Source organism: Merops nubicus, unplaced genomic scaffold, assembly GCF_000691845.1.
Source record: "Merops nubicus isolate BGI_N331 unplaced genomic scaffold, ASM69184v1 scaffold48541, whole genome shotgun sequence".
NCBI classification, from domain to species: Eukaryota; Metazoa; Chordata; class Aves; order Coraciiformes; family Meropidae; genus Merops; species Merops nubicus.
The window spans coordinates 299-16,660 of NW_008588595.1; the positions used below are offsets into that span (position 1 = coordinate 299).

The 16,362-nt window shown below is 46.7% G+C and overlaps 1 protein-coding gene across 1 annotated transcript in view; it reads left to right on the forward strand.

The window, feature by feature from the left end:
- The window catches only part of RGS8 (regulator of G-protein signaling 8), a 15,840-nt gene extending 250 nt beyond the window's left edge, over window positions 1–15,590 (forward strand). Inside the window, exons 2-6 of the mRNA XM_008949297.1 lie at window positions 1,376–1,904; window positions 3,858–3,959; window positions 4,884–4,948; window positions 13,425–13,591; window positions 15,273–15,590. Coding sequence (XP_008947545.1) covers window positions 1,879–1,904; window positions 3,858–3,959; window positions 4,884–4,948; window positions 13,425–13,591; window positions 15,273–15,455 — 543 coding nt within the window. The 5' untranslated portion in view covers window positions 1,376–1,878 and the 3' untranslated portion in view covers window positions 15,456–15,590. The remainder of the gene's footprint in view (window positions 1–1,375; window positions 1,905–3,857; window positions 3,960–4,883; window positions 4,949–13,424; window positions 13,592–15,272) is intronic.
- Window positions 15,591–16,362: the final 772 nt, after the last annotated feature.

A 16,362-nucleotide genomic window follows, 5' to 3' on the forward strand; every position in this document is an offset into this window, starting at 1 on the left:
TTTTTTTAACCTTTGTGCTGCTAATTTTTTTTCTGTTGGGATGGCTTCTTTATCTTTGCTCAGGTGATCTCCTGGGGTGTTTTGATAACCTGAATGTCATCATCACACCCTTCCCTTTCTGTCTCCCAAGGAGAAACCCCCAAAACACATCCATGATAAGACTAGTAATTCTCCTTGACCAGGGTCCTTTCATAGGAGGGGGAGGCAGGATGAATGAGGATGGTGCAGGAGGCAAAAAACCTCACCATGGACCCCTACTAGGATGCCTTTACCAGGCGCCTCAGATTTTATTTCTGAAGTCATAACTGACTGGATTTATTTGCAATCAGAGCAAATACCCACAGGGATGTCAGCCTAGCAGTGGTATTGCCTCCACAGGAAATACAGGTCTCGGCATCCTGAAGTCAGACAGACTTTGTGATCACAGGGAAGTTGGGTGCTGCTCAGCCGTGCAGGGAGTAGTTGCAGGGGCTGGGGAGCAGGTGGAGGTGGGGACGAGCAGAAGGCTGTTTCGTAACAGTACCCCAAGAAAGCAGGCTGCTAGGGAAGGTTGCAAGGGAGAGAGCACCCAGCTCCACTTCCCAATGGCGCTTCAGAGCAGCAGTGGGAAGAGGCATAGGGGGGCTGCTGGACTCTAGGAAATCATGTGCTTTGGCCCCACGTGCGGGTGAGGCTGTTAATGAGGAAATTTAAGGGGGCTTAAGGATTTACAAGGATTGATTTCAGTTAGAGCACATCGAAGCAGCCGGTCAGGGCAGGGATTAAGGCAATGCACTCACTGGCATACAGCGCAATCCCAGTCCCATTAATTTAGTTGGGAAGAGGCTTTGTGCATTTCTAATGTAATCAGGTTTTAAAAGGGATGTTGCATTGGGCAGCCCAAGTTCTGGGATCTCCCCAGGCCCCAGCAGAGCAGGGTCTTGGCTCCTTGAGATACAGCCTCTGCTCTCATCAGTTCCTTTGTCTCCTCCTCAGTTGTTCTCTCTGGGCAAGAGGACATGGAGGTTATCTGGAGCTTGGTCCTGTCCTGGCAAATAAACCTTTGCCCTTTGCTCACTGTACAGTCCTGCTCTCTGTCCCATCGGTCTCCTGACTGCTGGACCTTGCCTTCACTTTCTAATGTAAGATTGGTACAACCAGTTGCCTGTGTTCCAAGGCTCTTGGGAACTTTGCTATAACCTCCTTTCTTTCCTCCCTCCCTCCTTCCTTCCCTCCACTTTGTGGACAGTGCATCTGTTTGATGACTCCCCACAGGCTCCCACCACCCCAAAGATATTTTTCTTTTGAGTTATGTTTGTGTGTGTGCTTGAGCCTGTGATGGTGAAAGGACCAGCACCTGCAGATGCGTGAAGCCCTCCTGTTATTTTATTTGCAGTGCCAGCTTTTCCATGATGCCTGGCCAGTAACCTCAGCCATGACCTGGAGGGACAGGGACAAGAGGTAGTTTGGTCTTCTTAGCGAGGTCAGCCCGGAGCTCTGCCTGTTGAGGAGAGACCTTCAGAGGTGTTGAATGATGAGTGCGATAATGCCAACTCCTGCTGCTCTATGGTGAGCTGTGACACCAAACTCAAATCACTTTAGACCTGAAGCTGGACTTAACCTGTGGCCCTGGTCTTAGAAGGAAATGCTGTCTCTCCTCTGTGATCATCCCTCAACTCTGAACGTCTTCCATTGAAAAACTGACCTTCTGTGCTAGGAGGCAAGGATCAAATGGGTTGAGAACAACTGGCCCTCCTTTTTTTTTTTTTTTTTTTTTCCAGAGGATTCTTTGGTATATTTTTAAGTGCCAGGACATGAAACAGTAAATCCCTCCTGCAAATATCCTCGACGGCTGTCCAAGCCAACCAATTAAAGGGTTAACTCTAACTGGATGCCTGAATGGCTGCATTGCTGATCCCATGGAGGTAACTGAAAAGACATGATGCTTCCCTCACCCCTGCCTATCCTGTCACTGTCTACCTCATCCAGGAAGCCTTTCAGCTCACTGCAGTGTCCCCTTCTCCCTCCTGCCCTTCCCTTGCCTCTCCACGTCCTGCAGACCCAATTTCTTTCCCCCTCTCTTTCTCCCGTGTCCTGTCTTGGAAGTCCTCATCTAGAGATTGGTGTTCCATGACAGACGAGCTCCTTTCTCGTGGCGCAGCATCTCTGTCCCCCAAATGCTCTGATTCCCTGCTGCAGTCCCTTGATCTCGGGCATCAGAGAGAAATCTGAGCAGCATTGCGGTAATGCATGTCACACCTCTTGCTGAGAAATTCGTGAGCTTGCTAGAACAAACAGTGCAGAGAAGATAGAGGTTGGGGGTAGGAAGTAGCAGGAAAGGTACCAGAAAGCTCCTGTAGTGGCCTCAGTGTCAATCTGAGCACAGCAGGTCCGGCGTGCTCAGCCAGGAACATGACCCTTTGCACGCAGTGTTCCTGCACTGATGTTTGGGGTTTACGTAGCCCAGCATCCCGAGACCACTGGCCATGGGTCCGTGGTTTGGGACTGTGAAACTATTCCTGTGACTGAAGACCTCTGGGGTTTTTTGCCTGTTAGACGCTGTGAGCTGCCTGTGCTGCGCCAGGGAGACACTCATTGCATTTAATTAACATTTAATTTGCTTTAAGATTACATTAAAATATGCAATAATAGAAAATCTCTAAAGGGCGAGAGGAGCAGGGGAAACAGGAGTGCTGCAGATTGGCTCAGTTGCTGGTACTGAAGTGTTCTGTGAGAACTGCATATGGAAGGGAAGCAATACTGTACTTCCCTCTGCAGTCACAGAAAGTGTTTGGCATCTGTTTGGCAGTAGGGCTCAGAGAAGGGCTTTCTTCAGCAGCTGAGAAGTGGAGACTGAGACACTAAATCCTTCCCCCATAGTCTGGAGGAGAGAATGGCCTAGTCTGATGTCCAGGGACTCTAGCAGAAAAGATGCCCTTGGGCTGGAGAGGCAAAATACAGGCTGAGGCCCTTCTGGAGATCATCTAAACCCATTAACTGGCACCTATACGTTTTGAGAAGAGCTGATGCCAGTCCTGTATAATGCATGTGTGTGTTGTGTTTCCATCTCCCTTTGTGTTCCTCCCTGTTCCCAGGGTTATGTAATGAGGGATGCTGGGGGCGCACCAGCTATCCCGGGAAGGGGGTGGTGAGGATGCGAGGGGCTGGCGGAGGAGCAAAGGCTCTGGGGCTGGTTTGAAATTCAGAGGAAAAAAGCAATAAAGCCATTTTCTGCCTGGGTAAGCTTGTCAGGAAAAAGGCAGTTTTAGCCTGCTTATGTAACTCTGAGTCTAAAGAGGCTGCATGGGATCGATCCCGGGCAGAGTCTCTACTGCACAGGCTCACCTTGCAGGTGCCTTACTCCTCTCTTCCTCCATCCCCCTCCTGCCCTCAAGCCCTGATACTTGTGCTGTTTCTGGTGCTGCTGGATCTTGCTGACTAATTTCTAATATTGCTGCCCTTTATTCTCCTCCTACACCTGACCAGAGCAGGTCTTTCCAAGAAACCATCCCAAAGTGCAGCCCTTAGCAGCACTTTTGCCAGTCAGAGCAGCTGAATGACTGGTGTGGGTGAGCCTTCAGCTGCTCTGGTGATGTGCCCATCCTTAGTGTCTGCTTGGCATCTTCCTGGAGATGTTTCAGGGTCCCTCCCACAGATGAGGAAACCAAGGACACAGGTCTGATGAGGCACAAAGTCACTGAGGTTTTTCGGTTTTGTTTTGGTCTCTGTGTTTTTGGTTTTGTTCTTGGTTTTTGTGTTGGTTTGTTGTGTTTTTTTTTTGTTTGGTTTTATTTTTGTTCCACTCTGGCTAAACTTATAATCCTCATGTTCTTTGGTTTTCCCCTGCTTGCACCCCTGCTCCCCCACATCGACCACAGGAACAGAGGGATGAGGACTCGTCTGGGCTGCCTGTCTCACAAATCAGACTCATATAATGATTTCACAGCTATTCTTCCGGACAAGCCCAACCGGGCTTTGAAGTGAGTATAGCTGCAGCATCCCACCCTGATCTGTCCTTCCTCTCCCTGCCCACCACCCCCTCTAATGTTGTCTTCCTTTTATTGTACTTTGTATGAGTTTTGACTAGTTTTTAGCCACAAGGAAGGGCGAAAACAAAACAGTGCTGAAATAGCAGGAACAGCCTCAGAAAATACCTGGGTTGTTGATATGAGTTCTCCAGTTAGTCAGGACATGTGCACAGTCCCCACTGCTGTATATGGGACATGTCTGCACACATTTGAGGACATAATTTACCCCTTTGTCATTGCAAATTGAAGTCTGAGCAATTGACTTGGTGTAAAAGATGACCAGCAATTTCGGGTCACAGTCCTCTTTAGTTAAGCTTTGCTATTAAACACTACCAGAAAGTCCTGTTAGTTTGCACAATGGTTAAGGTAGATGCTTCAGACAATCCAGAGTCCTGATCCGAGGTGAGTGGGATGGGATTCATCTGATCACAAGTCACTGCTTACATCTGAGCTAAGACTCTGACCTTCACCTGGAAGCCAGGAAAGAGGAATAAACACTTCTGCAGGGGTGGGTTTCATTTTGCTTGGCTTTTGGCTCTCACAGTGTAAATGTCTACATCTGAACTTGTTTCCTGGGCCTGTGTGTAGAGTCAATGAGGAAAATTTGGTCCCCTTATGGGTGTGAATCATCTGGCCTATTTTACCCACCTCCTTGGAGATGTGAAATGAGAGTCAAGTCCCTGCAAGTCCTTTGGTATCTCCGCACTGATTCCAAAGGGAGCCCAGAATAACTTACTTACCTGGAGAATTCTACATTGCAGACGGCCAAAGTTAGGCAAGAAGAATTCCAGCCTTGCTCGGTGTCCTTGCCAAACAGCCCCATAGCAGACCAGCAGCCATGGGTTGTCTGTAACTTGCCTCTTCCTTTCTTTACAGAAGACTGTCAACAGAAGAAGCAACAAGATGGGCAGATTCTTTCGATGTCCTTTTGTCCCATAAATGTGAGTAGAGATCAAATTCTACCATATTTTTCCCCTCATACCCTTCGTACTGGTTGTAGCTAGGGCAAAGCAGACATTGCATCACACAAGAGTGGTCCCTCGGGCAGCTGCTCACTACCCACTATGTCACACTCATTTATAGGCAGGACATGTTCTCTGGCTAAAAAGTGAGTTTCTGTGGGTTCCATTCCTGGCTTTGCTCCTGACTGGGCGATCACAACTGCTAAAGCCATCAGCCCAAGGTCCAGCCTTCTCCAGCTCCTGGGGATGCGACGGAGGCGGGACCCCAAGGCTGTAGCTGTCCATACTGTCCTTTGTCACATGCCCCTGGGTCCAGTCTTTCCACACAAGCAAATGGCAGGTCCTCAACTCACTAAAGCCCCCTGAGATCTACGACACCAGCTTCATTCCCTCTCCCTCCAGCTGCTCTTCTGTGCAGCTATGCTGTGCCAAAGCGCAGCCTTTGCTGGGAGTGCTACAACACAGCAGTGTGCATGGTTCACTAACCTTGAACAACTTGCTCTGTAGCAGAGAAATCATGCGTGGTAGCTCTTAGCAGAATCTAATTTACAGTTACCAATGCAAACCTGAAAATTCCACATCCAGAAACCTTATGCAAACGTATAATCAGTGCACCTCGCCCTGTTCAATAGATCAATTGTTATCAGTTGTGTTCAGAAAATATTGTTCTGCTTCACCAGCATTTTCATGCTGAGAAATTATAAACTAGACAGTGGAGTTCACAGTATAGGTTCATTAATGTGTTTCTATTGGAGAATGAAACAAGAACGAGTCAGGGTTGCGGAAAAGTCAATGTGGGCGGTGAACTATTTCATGGCAGTAAGGAACTGTCTGGCTTTCTTAGATTCAGTATTTTCCACATTTACAGTTTAAAATGTAAGTGTAGAATTGTATTATTAATTTAAATAAAGTGTACTTTTTCTAGGTTTCTACTGAGATGACAACAGTTTTGGCAGGGAATTAAGTGACAACTTTAAGCAGGCTGGCTGTCCAAGGCAGAAAAAGCAATATGTAATTTTAGCAGCAGTATCTTGTTGAGATCATTGCTATTGCAGCCAGTAGAGGAAAAAAAATAGATAATGTAGCTAGATATGGCCAAGAGGGAACATTTCTTTTGTGGAAATTCAAAACAAGAAGGGAAAAATGCACCAAAAAGACTATAGGGTGCCTGGGGGATGGGGAGGAGGGGGGACGGGATGTTTGCATCAGTCTTACAGTCCTGTACTCAAGCCCCTGTTCCTCCTTCACCACTGTAAAAGTCAAAATATTCCCTATTAGACACAGACTGCAGCAAAAGTGCTTTGGTTACAAAAGCTGGTGAATTTAAGCATTTATGTACTGACATTATACAGACTGTTCCCTCTTCACCTAACTGCTGCGAATTCTAAATCAAACCTTAGTTCAATTATTTCATCCAACAGCCTCCATAGGGGTGTCTGTTTTTATTCATAAATTAGCCTTATAGAGTGATAAATGAATTATCAGAATTTTTCCTGTCTCTAGAATGGAAAGTAATTCTGATAACTCTCTGGCGCCTAATGAAAAATATTCAGTTCCTAATAGCAACAGAAAGTAATCTTTAAAATTTAAATTAATCTTTTTTTATCAGCAGTCACAGTGACATTGCCTGGTGATCAAGTGACAAAAAAAAAAAAATTGTTGTTTAATAAATTGCTTTCTAAAAGAATATATTACAACGGCTCTGCAACTGAAGTTTCTGGAATTGGTAGCCTGGCAGTCAAGTGTTTTAGTGATGCAAATACAAAAAGCTGTGTGGCAACAGAAGTGTTATTTTAGGTACACAGGTTTAAAGGGGAGAAGAGCGCATATCTATACCAGGAATTATATTGTGGTTTTGCTTATGTATACTAGTATCCAAAACAAATGGAATTGCCAGAGATCTGCTATGAAAACAGAAAAATAGAGGTGCATTTCTGCTGTTAGAGATGTGCTGATCTTAGACAGGTATCTTACGTGCTTTATCTGACCAGAACTTGGAAGTAATAAAAGCAGTGCCTGGCCTGCCTGCATCTGTCTGTGGTGAAGCTGCCAGCCAATATTCTACTTCTAGTGACAAGAAAAAGACAGAACTGTCTCAGCCTAATTTCTCTGTGAGTGCCCAGGTGAACAGTATTAGCCAGGGAAAATCTGAATTCATGCTTGGGGGCATGGGCTGAGCACCAGCTGGGCTCAGGGAGAATTTCCCCTGGGGCTCACAGCATCAGCAGGTAGACTGCTTCTGCTTGACACATCTGTCATAATCTCTTTCTTTGCTAGATGGACAGTTCATCTATTTCAGGAGGGAGATTGTGATGCCAGTTGTAGGGGTTTGAGTGGTGCTTTCTGCTACAGTCGGATACTACAGTGGTTTTGGGTCCCTTCCAGCCAATATATTCTTTGGGGAAAAAGCCCCCAGAGTGCTCAAATAGGACTCAGGAGCTGGACGTAGCAGCTGAAACTGGGGCAGTCTTTGTGGGTAATGTTGCAAGGGGTTGGACAGGTGCAAACAAGAGCTCTAAGGAGCAAGGAGGTGGATCAGAGCTCCCTAAAAGGCTTTCTGAAGTACCAAGGTGAGCAGGCTGCCCTTGTACACAGAGGAGGCTCTCAGGGCTGCACTGCTCTTCATGGGAAAGGCAAACAATTTGTACTCTTCCACTTCCCAGTTTCATGAGTCTCCAAAAGGTCTCCAAATGGAATTGACCTGAACAGGTATTATGCTCTATAGAGGCTCTACAGAGAGTGTCATTATGCTTAGTTTTGTCAAATATCCTTTGAAGTGTGCTGGCCCTGTGGAGCCTGCCTTGCTTCACTCTCCCCTGATTGTTTTAATGAATGACCTCTGTAGGCAATGTTTGCTCCTGTCTGGCAGCATCTCGACTGGAAGATTGAAAAGCCCCAGGTTTTAAAGCAGTTGCTTGTCTCCAGAGATTCCCAGGATGGGCAATGCCTCTCTATAGAGTGGTCGGATTTGGGTTAAGAATAATCTGTGTTGGCATTAGCAAGAGATTGTAAGCAGGAAAGGCAGAAAGGTTCTCTCTGCCACATCTCCACCTTCCTTTCCTGCTGGCATGGGGTTGTTCAGCATCCCTCAGCCTAGCCCTCGCAGAGTAACTGGTGCTGGCTGGTAGGAAGCAATGCGGCTCCATTTCATTGACAGTCCAAGATGAATAGGTCAATCCACTGTCCGACTTGGTTTTGCTAATGGGTGAAGCAAATCAGCTTGAAACCTTAGGGTCAGCCAGTGGATCCCCTTTTTACAGCAGGAGCCTTGTCTGAGCTCACTGCAAAAGACACAAGCGCAGTGTAGCAGTGTTCCCTGGGGTCAGTGCTTCTGAGCAGGGCAAGCAACAGCAGAGAGGAGTTGGATCCTACTTTGAGCAGGGAGTTGAGAGAGTGAGAGACAGATCATATGTAGCATGCTTGCCTGGGTGCTCGGGAAGCAAAAGCAGTGCTTTTAACATGCTAGATTTTGGCATCTTTTCCCATTTTGTGCCAGTGCAGATTAGCGATGGCTCCCAGGGAAGTGGAGCTCAGTGTGGTCTCCAGAGGATGTGTGCATGCATGTGAGTAACTGAGGAGTAATCCCCGCTCTGTACCCATGCCCAGAAGGTACAGGCTGGTCAGCCAGATGCGGATTTTTTTTGACAGGCTGCTGGAGGGAAACACAAGCAATGGCATGTCTCATTCTGCATCCCTTGGGGGGCTGGACACATGGCGTGTCAGTTGTCCAGCATCCAGCAGGACAGTCTGTCCTCAACCCATAGTCACTTTTCAATGAAGCATCCGACACAGAAAACCTTTGTGCTGAATTTCCACTTCTATCTCAAGGGTGATTTCTGTCCCTTTCCCCTCCACCATGTTTTATGATCTCTGTGCTCTTCTTCCCAAACTTTATTGTTGTCCTCCTCCTCCTGTTGTCTACACGTTGCTTCTCTTCCTACACAGCACAGGAATATCCCAACCTACTCCTAGTTCTTGCTAAGCCAGAACAGCATGAGCATTAGCACTGTGCTGGTGACAGGCAGCTAACATTCGATGAAGCAGCGCTGAGCAGCGGTGAGAGCAGTACTTAGGTACTTAGGCACTTACCTTAGGTTACTCTAGGTTACCCTCAGGCAATCTTACTTCCCCCTTTGACAAACCCCTTGGTCAGGAGGTGATTTATCTGATTGGAATTTAGCCTGTCCCTGTGTTATTTGTGTTACCTGTTACCTTGAGGACCACTATTTCATTATTGTGATTCTTTACTTTGAGAATTACAAGGAGCATCTGAATCCCTGTCCTTACACTGATCTGCCTGGCAGTCCCCATCACAAGTTCTTGTCACTGTGTAATTTGCAGGTGACCTGCAGGGTTATAGCTGTACGGTGCACTGCAAGATCATAGGATGGGGTAATATACAAATACTTGCACAATCCTTCCTGACAATCCTCTTGTGCATTGCCTTGGTCTATTTGAGTGGAGAGCAGGGCATTTTGAAGCTTACATATATGCTGCAAAAGTAACTAAAAAAGGTCTTCTGCTCCTCTTTCAGACTCTTTATGCTCAGTAGAAGAGCTCCATTTCTTTGTCTTCATCTTATCTGCTCCATCAGTACTGATTTAGTCCTTTAGCTTTAAGCAAGGTTCACTCATCTTGAGTCAAGTTCCTGAATAAGTGTCCAATAGCTGTTTTGAAGGGCTGTGCATCTATTCCACTACATCTCTGTAGCCTTGAATGGTCATGCCTTTAGGCTACTCATTGTATGGATATTTTCTGCTGCTGCATCTGGAGACTTCCAATCCTGCTTTCCATTTCTGTGTCTTCTCTGTAAAGCTTCCCTTTGGAATCACACTTCTCAGGTGCTCTGACCATCTTCCAGGATATTTCAGGAGACTGACTCAGTAGGTGATGCTCTCCTGCTCATACCACACTGCAATCCACTGCTGGTTGCCCCAGCAAAAAAGCTGTTGAGTTGGTTAGGATGAGTTTTAAAATGCTATTTCTTCATGAGTGTTGCTTCCTTGATAACCATTGTGCACAGGAGGAGATAAAAGTCAACATGCAGGTCAAATTCCAGCTCAGGTGGTGGCAGTCCCCATACCTAACTGCCCTCCTGCCCTTTCAATCAGATTTGCTGTTCCACAATAAACCTGTGAGCAGTGATTTACTAGTGTGCAGTCCTCTGAGCTTCCATCTCTGAACTCTCATTGCCAGGGACAGCTGTAAAACCTGGCAGGCAGTCAAAGGATGAAATCTGTGGAGAGCCAGGCAGCCTCGAGTCAAGGATGACCTCTCCTGCATCCAAGGCCTTCTCTGCAAGGTCCTCCCAGGCCCAGCCTCATCATTCCTAGCTCCTCAAAAGATGTGAGAAGGGCACGACAGGAATATATAAAGAATACATAAAGAAATATATAAAGAACCCAGACACTATTATTTGTCTATCCACTGTCTAAACTTACTTCAAGATAAATATAAATTTATGTGTATAAATGTATGAGGGCTGGGTGTCAAGAAGAAAGGGACAACCTATTTTCACTTGTGCCCTGCGATAGGACAAGGGGCAATGGATACAAACTGGAGCACAGGAAATTCCACCTCAACATGAGGAAGAACTTCTTTCCTGTAAGGGTTCCAGAGCACAGGAATATGCTCCCCAGGAAGGTTGTGGAGTCTCCTTCCTTGGAGACTTTTAAGACCCATGTTGATGGATGCGTTCGTGTGTGACCTGCCCTATACTAGATGGTCCTGCTCTGGCAGGGGGGTTAGACTCAATGATCTCCAGGGGCCCCTTCCAACACCTAATATTCTGTGATTCTGTGAAGATGAAAAGGAGCTGATGGACGTGAGAGCAGGAGGCAGAGCATATGGAAACCTGGTCCCAGGAGGGACCTGCTGTGGCTGCTCTCCAAGGCAGGGCTGAAGCAAACGCCTTTCTCACCTCATCAGTCATGAGTCCCCTTCTTTTAGCATATATTATACTTTGCAGGTAGTCTGTTTGTCATGCAAAGCTGCTATTTCTGCAAATGATCTGTCTGCTGGGGCTCTGAGGCTGTTGTAGAGGAAAGGGAGGCGGGGAAAAAAAGACCTAGACAGAGAAAGGGGAGCAAGACCTCTGCAGGGGCACGCAGCAGAGACTGTATAGTCATAGCAGTGTGCTTGGGCACTGGCATACTTAATGTCAGATGTCTTAGGAGCTGGTGATATATAAAATGACATACATCTCAGGGAACTGCTGCTTTCTCCCTTTTGTACTTTCTTCTTTCTGAAACCTGTCAGCCTGCTGTTATGTCCTTGCCTTTTCCTCCTGCAATGGTCCCTGCTCTATTCTCAAGTCCTCCACTTGCTCCCACACAGGCCCTGTAAATTTTATAGGCGTTAAGGGGGACACAGGTTTTGAAATTTTTTTCTGTCTCTTAGATTTCAGGAAGCCCCCAAACATCTCTCTCATTCTCCATATTTATCTTCTTGAGGCTCAAAGCAGCCACAGACAGCGTGATCCTGGCAGGTACCCTGCTCCTGGAGATGCCTTTGCACTCCCTGCTCTGCAGGCTTCTCCAGGGCTGTCACATTATTGCCCCAGGCTTGAACCCACAGTTTGCACTAATTGCTCTACAGTGCTCATGGACAAGAGCCCTCCCTTTGCCCACAATAGCAGTCTGAAATCTTGATGATCCTTTCCTACAAGTGCATTAATTAAGAAGTGGCAGGATGAGTTGATATGATAGAGCTACTTCACACCCTCCTGGAGCTGACAGACCAGCGTGGCCAAGGTGGGATGTCCCTGTTTCAGCTGCTGTGCTCTTTGCAAGGCAGTCTGCTGGTGGAGCAGTTAGTGTAGAGCCCACTAATGAAGGAGCTTTGAGAAACAGAGCGGGGAGGCTTAGCCTGTAGTTTGGACCTGTCTGGTCTGATCTTTTTTCTGTCCTTCCCTGATCTGGGCAGTCAGACATCTCTGCTGACTTACGTGCAGCCAGAAATAGGGTTGTTGCTGTTTGACACCTGAGGCCATTTGTTAGGGCTTGAGGCTCAGGACCTAAAACTGAAAAGTATCTCCATGTACAAAGTTATTACTGGAAACAAGAGAAGCAGGGATAAGATTAGACACATAAGGGAGAAAAAAAGGGCAGTGTTATATTGCTGCTTTTCCTTCTGGCATACCTGGTGCAAGCAAGAAAGCAAGGACAAAGCTCTAAGGGAGTTTGTGATGGATCCTGTGACATGACCAGCCCTTGTCCCCGGTGGGCCTGAGCTTGCTGTGGACATATGAAAATGACCTGCACTGAACATCAGGCATCACCCTTGGGCTCTGTCCCAGCTCCCATGATCCTTGCCATGAGAGGAAAGAGGGAAGGCAGCACTGCTGAGATCTCCCACAGCAGCACTGAAGAAGTTCAGGTCCTAGAAGCCCTCATCAGTCTTTGTCCACCCCTGCCATACACACATGCAATTGTTCCTCTCATCCTTTTGGGGAGTCTGACCTTGCCAAGTTCATTCCTGATTCCATCAATATTTTTAGACGTTTGCTTGGAAGTAGCCAGTGTTGACTCAGGAGGTTTCCAGTCATGTGCTACAAATACTCAAACCCTACAGAAAAAGACCAGAAAAAGTCAGAAGTGTCTTACTGGAGGGGGAAAAAAAAAACAAAAAAACCCCAAAAAAACAACATTAGGAGCCAAATTTATCCCAAGGCTAAAGGAAGGAGAAAGGGCATGTGTGAAACCTTCAGCTACTTCACCTTTGCTGGTGCCATTCAGGGAAAGGAAATAAAAAACAATAGCTGAGTCCAAAAATACGCCCAGGCAGGGATTTAAGAGGACACAGGTTGTCTAATAGATCTTTCCATATTTCTAATCTGCCCCAGCTGACTCAGATTACATTACTGAAATGTCACAATTGCTAAGGATAACACTTTTACCACTGACTAGACAAGCAGTAATTATGCCTTGTCCTTTCTCTCTCCCCTTTATTGTAGCTATAACAGTCAGACTCTCCAGGATCCTTCCTCTGTTGAAATAAGAACTAAAAATATGTCACAAGGCAATAAAGCAAAGTGACAGAAAACATAGGACACAAGACCACAGATGCTATGTTTTATTAAAGGTTTTACTTAATGACAGACAGGATGTTAACATGCAACAAGATGCTGTGGCAAAGAGACTGTATGGTGGAAGAGACGTAGTCAAGAAGAAGTTCTCAAAGGTTAGGTGCCCCAATCTCAGAGAACGCCTTTTGCCACATTATCTGGCAAAACACTTTTTCAGAGCAACAACAAATGATGTTTGGCTTTGTGGCAGCTCATAAGAGTCTAGCTGATGAGACGGTGTAAGTTATGAACACATCCTGGGATCACAAACCTTGGGAGAAAAAGCAAATGCTCTTGGGTAGGCAGAGGTGAATGGCAGAATGTCTATTAAAGAGACTGCTTCCTGCCACCTTTCTCTTCCTGCTGCAACTCCCTGCGTGTCCCTTACAGATGGGCTGGCTGCTTTCCGTGCTTTCCTGAAGACAGAGTTCAGCGAGGAAAACCTGGAGTTCTGGCTCGCCTGTGAGGACTTCAAGAAGACTCGCTCAGCAGCCAAGCTGGCCTCCAAGGCTCAGAGGATCTTTGAGGAGTTCATCGATGTGCAGGCACCTCGAGAGGTGGGTATGCCAGCACCCCCAGCAGGCAGAGCTTCCCTGCGGGACAGGGAGCAGGTCCAGCTCCCCCAGCTGGGACCCTGGGGGTCGGGGAGCTGGGGAGCCCTCCCTCCTCTCCCAGAGGTGATGATGAGGAGTGGATAAGGAGGATGGCAATGCCTTCCTGCCTGCTGCTGCTTCTCATGGTGACTCATTCCCTGATGAGGGCAACTACTTTGACGATGCTAAATTAGTCATAGCCAGCGAGTTCACTGGCAGCCTGCATTTCCTAACCTCTGCAGGCTTCCTAGGAGTACTTTACCTTCCTCCTCTCATTTACTACCAATCCCCAAGCAGGCTATTTGGCTCACTTCTCACAGGATGTTTTGCACAGAATCCCACAAACGACTAACTTGTTGACTCTCTAGGGAGGAGTGTTTACCTGCTGACTAACTCCCAACTCAATTAGACCTCATAAAAGATGGGAGCAATAACTCAGAGCTTAACAAAGAGCGCAGTCACAACCTGAAGCCTGGAATTTTGAAGTTCTCTTTCAAGTATTGACAGGCTGATGTGACTGTCATGATGGTGGGATGTTTTATTGTATTCATAACGCAACTATAATGCTTACTGCACCTGCTCTCTGATAATAGTCCTCCTGCTAGATTGCACGGGTGCTGGCCAAAATACAGGTGCATGCAGAGGATGCCTCTAAAGGGGCTCTTCTTCCTCCATCTTTGAATGAGGAGAGCTATTGCGAGGCCACTGAAAAGCACCCAGATTTACACCAAGGGGCATGGGCATCTTGGGGCACGCTCCAATCCCTGCTGCCCTCAGTGAGCATCTTCCTGTTGGTATTCATGAAGCTGGGTGAGATCTGTAGGGCTGAATCTGCATGAGAAATGTGAGGGGACATTGGATGAGGTCTTTCATAAATTTTAGTTCTGTTTTTGTAATTCTGGCATGCTAGAATGTGAAATGACCCTTAATTGAGAGAGAGCTGATCTGTATTGCTGTCATCTGAGTTAAGGCAGCCAGCTTTACTTTCTAGACTCCTTTAAGTTTGGATACTGGGTCAATAACAACAAATAATATCTTTTCAGCCAGGTTTTAAACAATAACCCTAACAAATGCTGACTGCTTTGCTAGGGAAGCAAAACAGGAAAACTCACGTTTGCAAACAAACAGCAGTCATAACATAAGCATGGTTTATTATTTCAAGTCCCTGCTCCAGTTATTGTAACAGGGGGCTGCTATGGGAAAAAATCAAACCATTTATTTTGCAACAACAGCATTTAATAAGGATGTACTAATAGATTAAACCCAGCTAAAAGTTCATTCACTTTTGTATTGGGCATGTAGTGAAGAATAAATGGACTAGAGCAATCTTGGTTGGCAGGAGAGAGGTTAGGCTGAGTCAGCATTTTGAGAAGATGTGCTACATAAACCTGTGCTTAACAGCCTGAATAAAAGTAATTTGGTTTTAGAAGTGCTCAGATCACTGTAAATCTAGTTCAGCTGTTTCAGATTAGGGGCAGGATTCGTAACATTGCTAAACCCCACAGAGTTTGGCGGACTGTTTACCATGAACGAGGGTAGGACCTTGGTGCTGCTGCTTTTACAGCCATGGCTGAGACAAAATGTGCCATTTGAAGCAGGCAAACTGGTCACTCAGTACCAAACTCTCTTCTGCTACTTTTCCCAGGTGAACATAGACTTCCAGACACGGGAGCTGACAAGAAGAAATATGCAGGAGCCCTCCCTCTCTTGCTTTGACCAAGCTCAGGGGAAGGTGCACAGCCTGATGGAGAAGGACTCTTACCCCAGGTTCCTGAGATCCAAAATTTACACAGACCTGCTGTCTCAAACCCAGAGGAGGCTCAGCTAGAGAAGCAATGGGGCCTTCAGAAACCATGTGCTTCCCACAACAGCCAAAACCCATGTCTAAATGTGAAACTTCCTTGGTGTTGAAAGCAGTGGGAATAGAGAAAAGAGGGAGAAGGGCAAGAGAAGGCTTCCAGAGTGTGATCCAGATATGGTATTAGGACTCTATGAGTTTCTGTGCTTTTTTTGGTTAGTGGTAGCATCTTGCAGTTGTTGCCTGTCTAGGACAAACCCGTAACACTTTCTAGTCACAGGGTCATCTGCTGGGAAGTCAGGTTTCCTTTAAAATTACTCTGTTGGTTTGTGTGTAGATAATGCCACTGCATCTTGCCATCTTTCCAGACACCTCCCTGGCTCTCACTTCTCCCCTGTTTGAAAGGGCCCTCGGGGCTGTTCTGAGATTTGTGAAGCCAAGTCCAGCCCAAAGCATTGTCTCCCACACTGGCTGCTGGGGCCTGGATCCAGAGACCATGGGGAGGGAGGGAGGGAGGGAGGGAGGTGGGGGAGAGGGGAGGCAGAGGCACACAATTCATGCTGCTTCCCAGAGCAGCGGACTCAGCTCACCTTTCCGTTTCAGTTGCACACCTCATGACATGAGCTGCTGCCCTGTCACAGCCCCTCATCTTCCAGGGATGGAGACTAAGAGTTCTTTTCCATATGACTGTCAAGGACAGGAGTTTTTCTCATGAAGAAGGTAATCTCAAAAGCTCTTGCTAGACCTTGTCAGGCAAGTCTTCTAGTGTGAATGATTGTTTTTCATTAGTATTACTTATTTGTACTGTAGTTCAGCCTCGGGACCCTAGTTGTCATTCAGGCTTTGTTGTGCTAGGCACCATACCAAAACCTAACACAGAGAGGCTCCTGGTCGCCAGAGACATTAACAGGCATGGTGGCTTCTTGGGAATGAACCA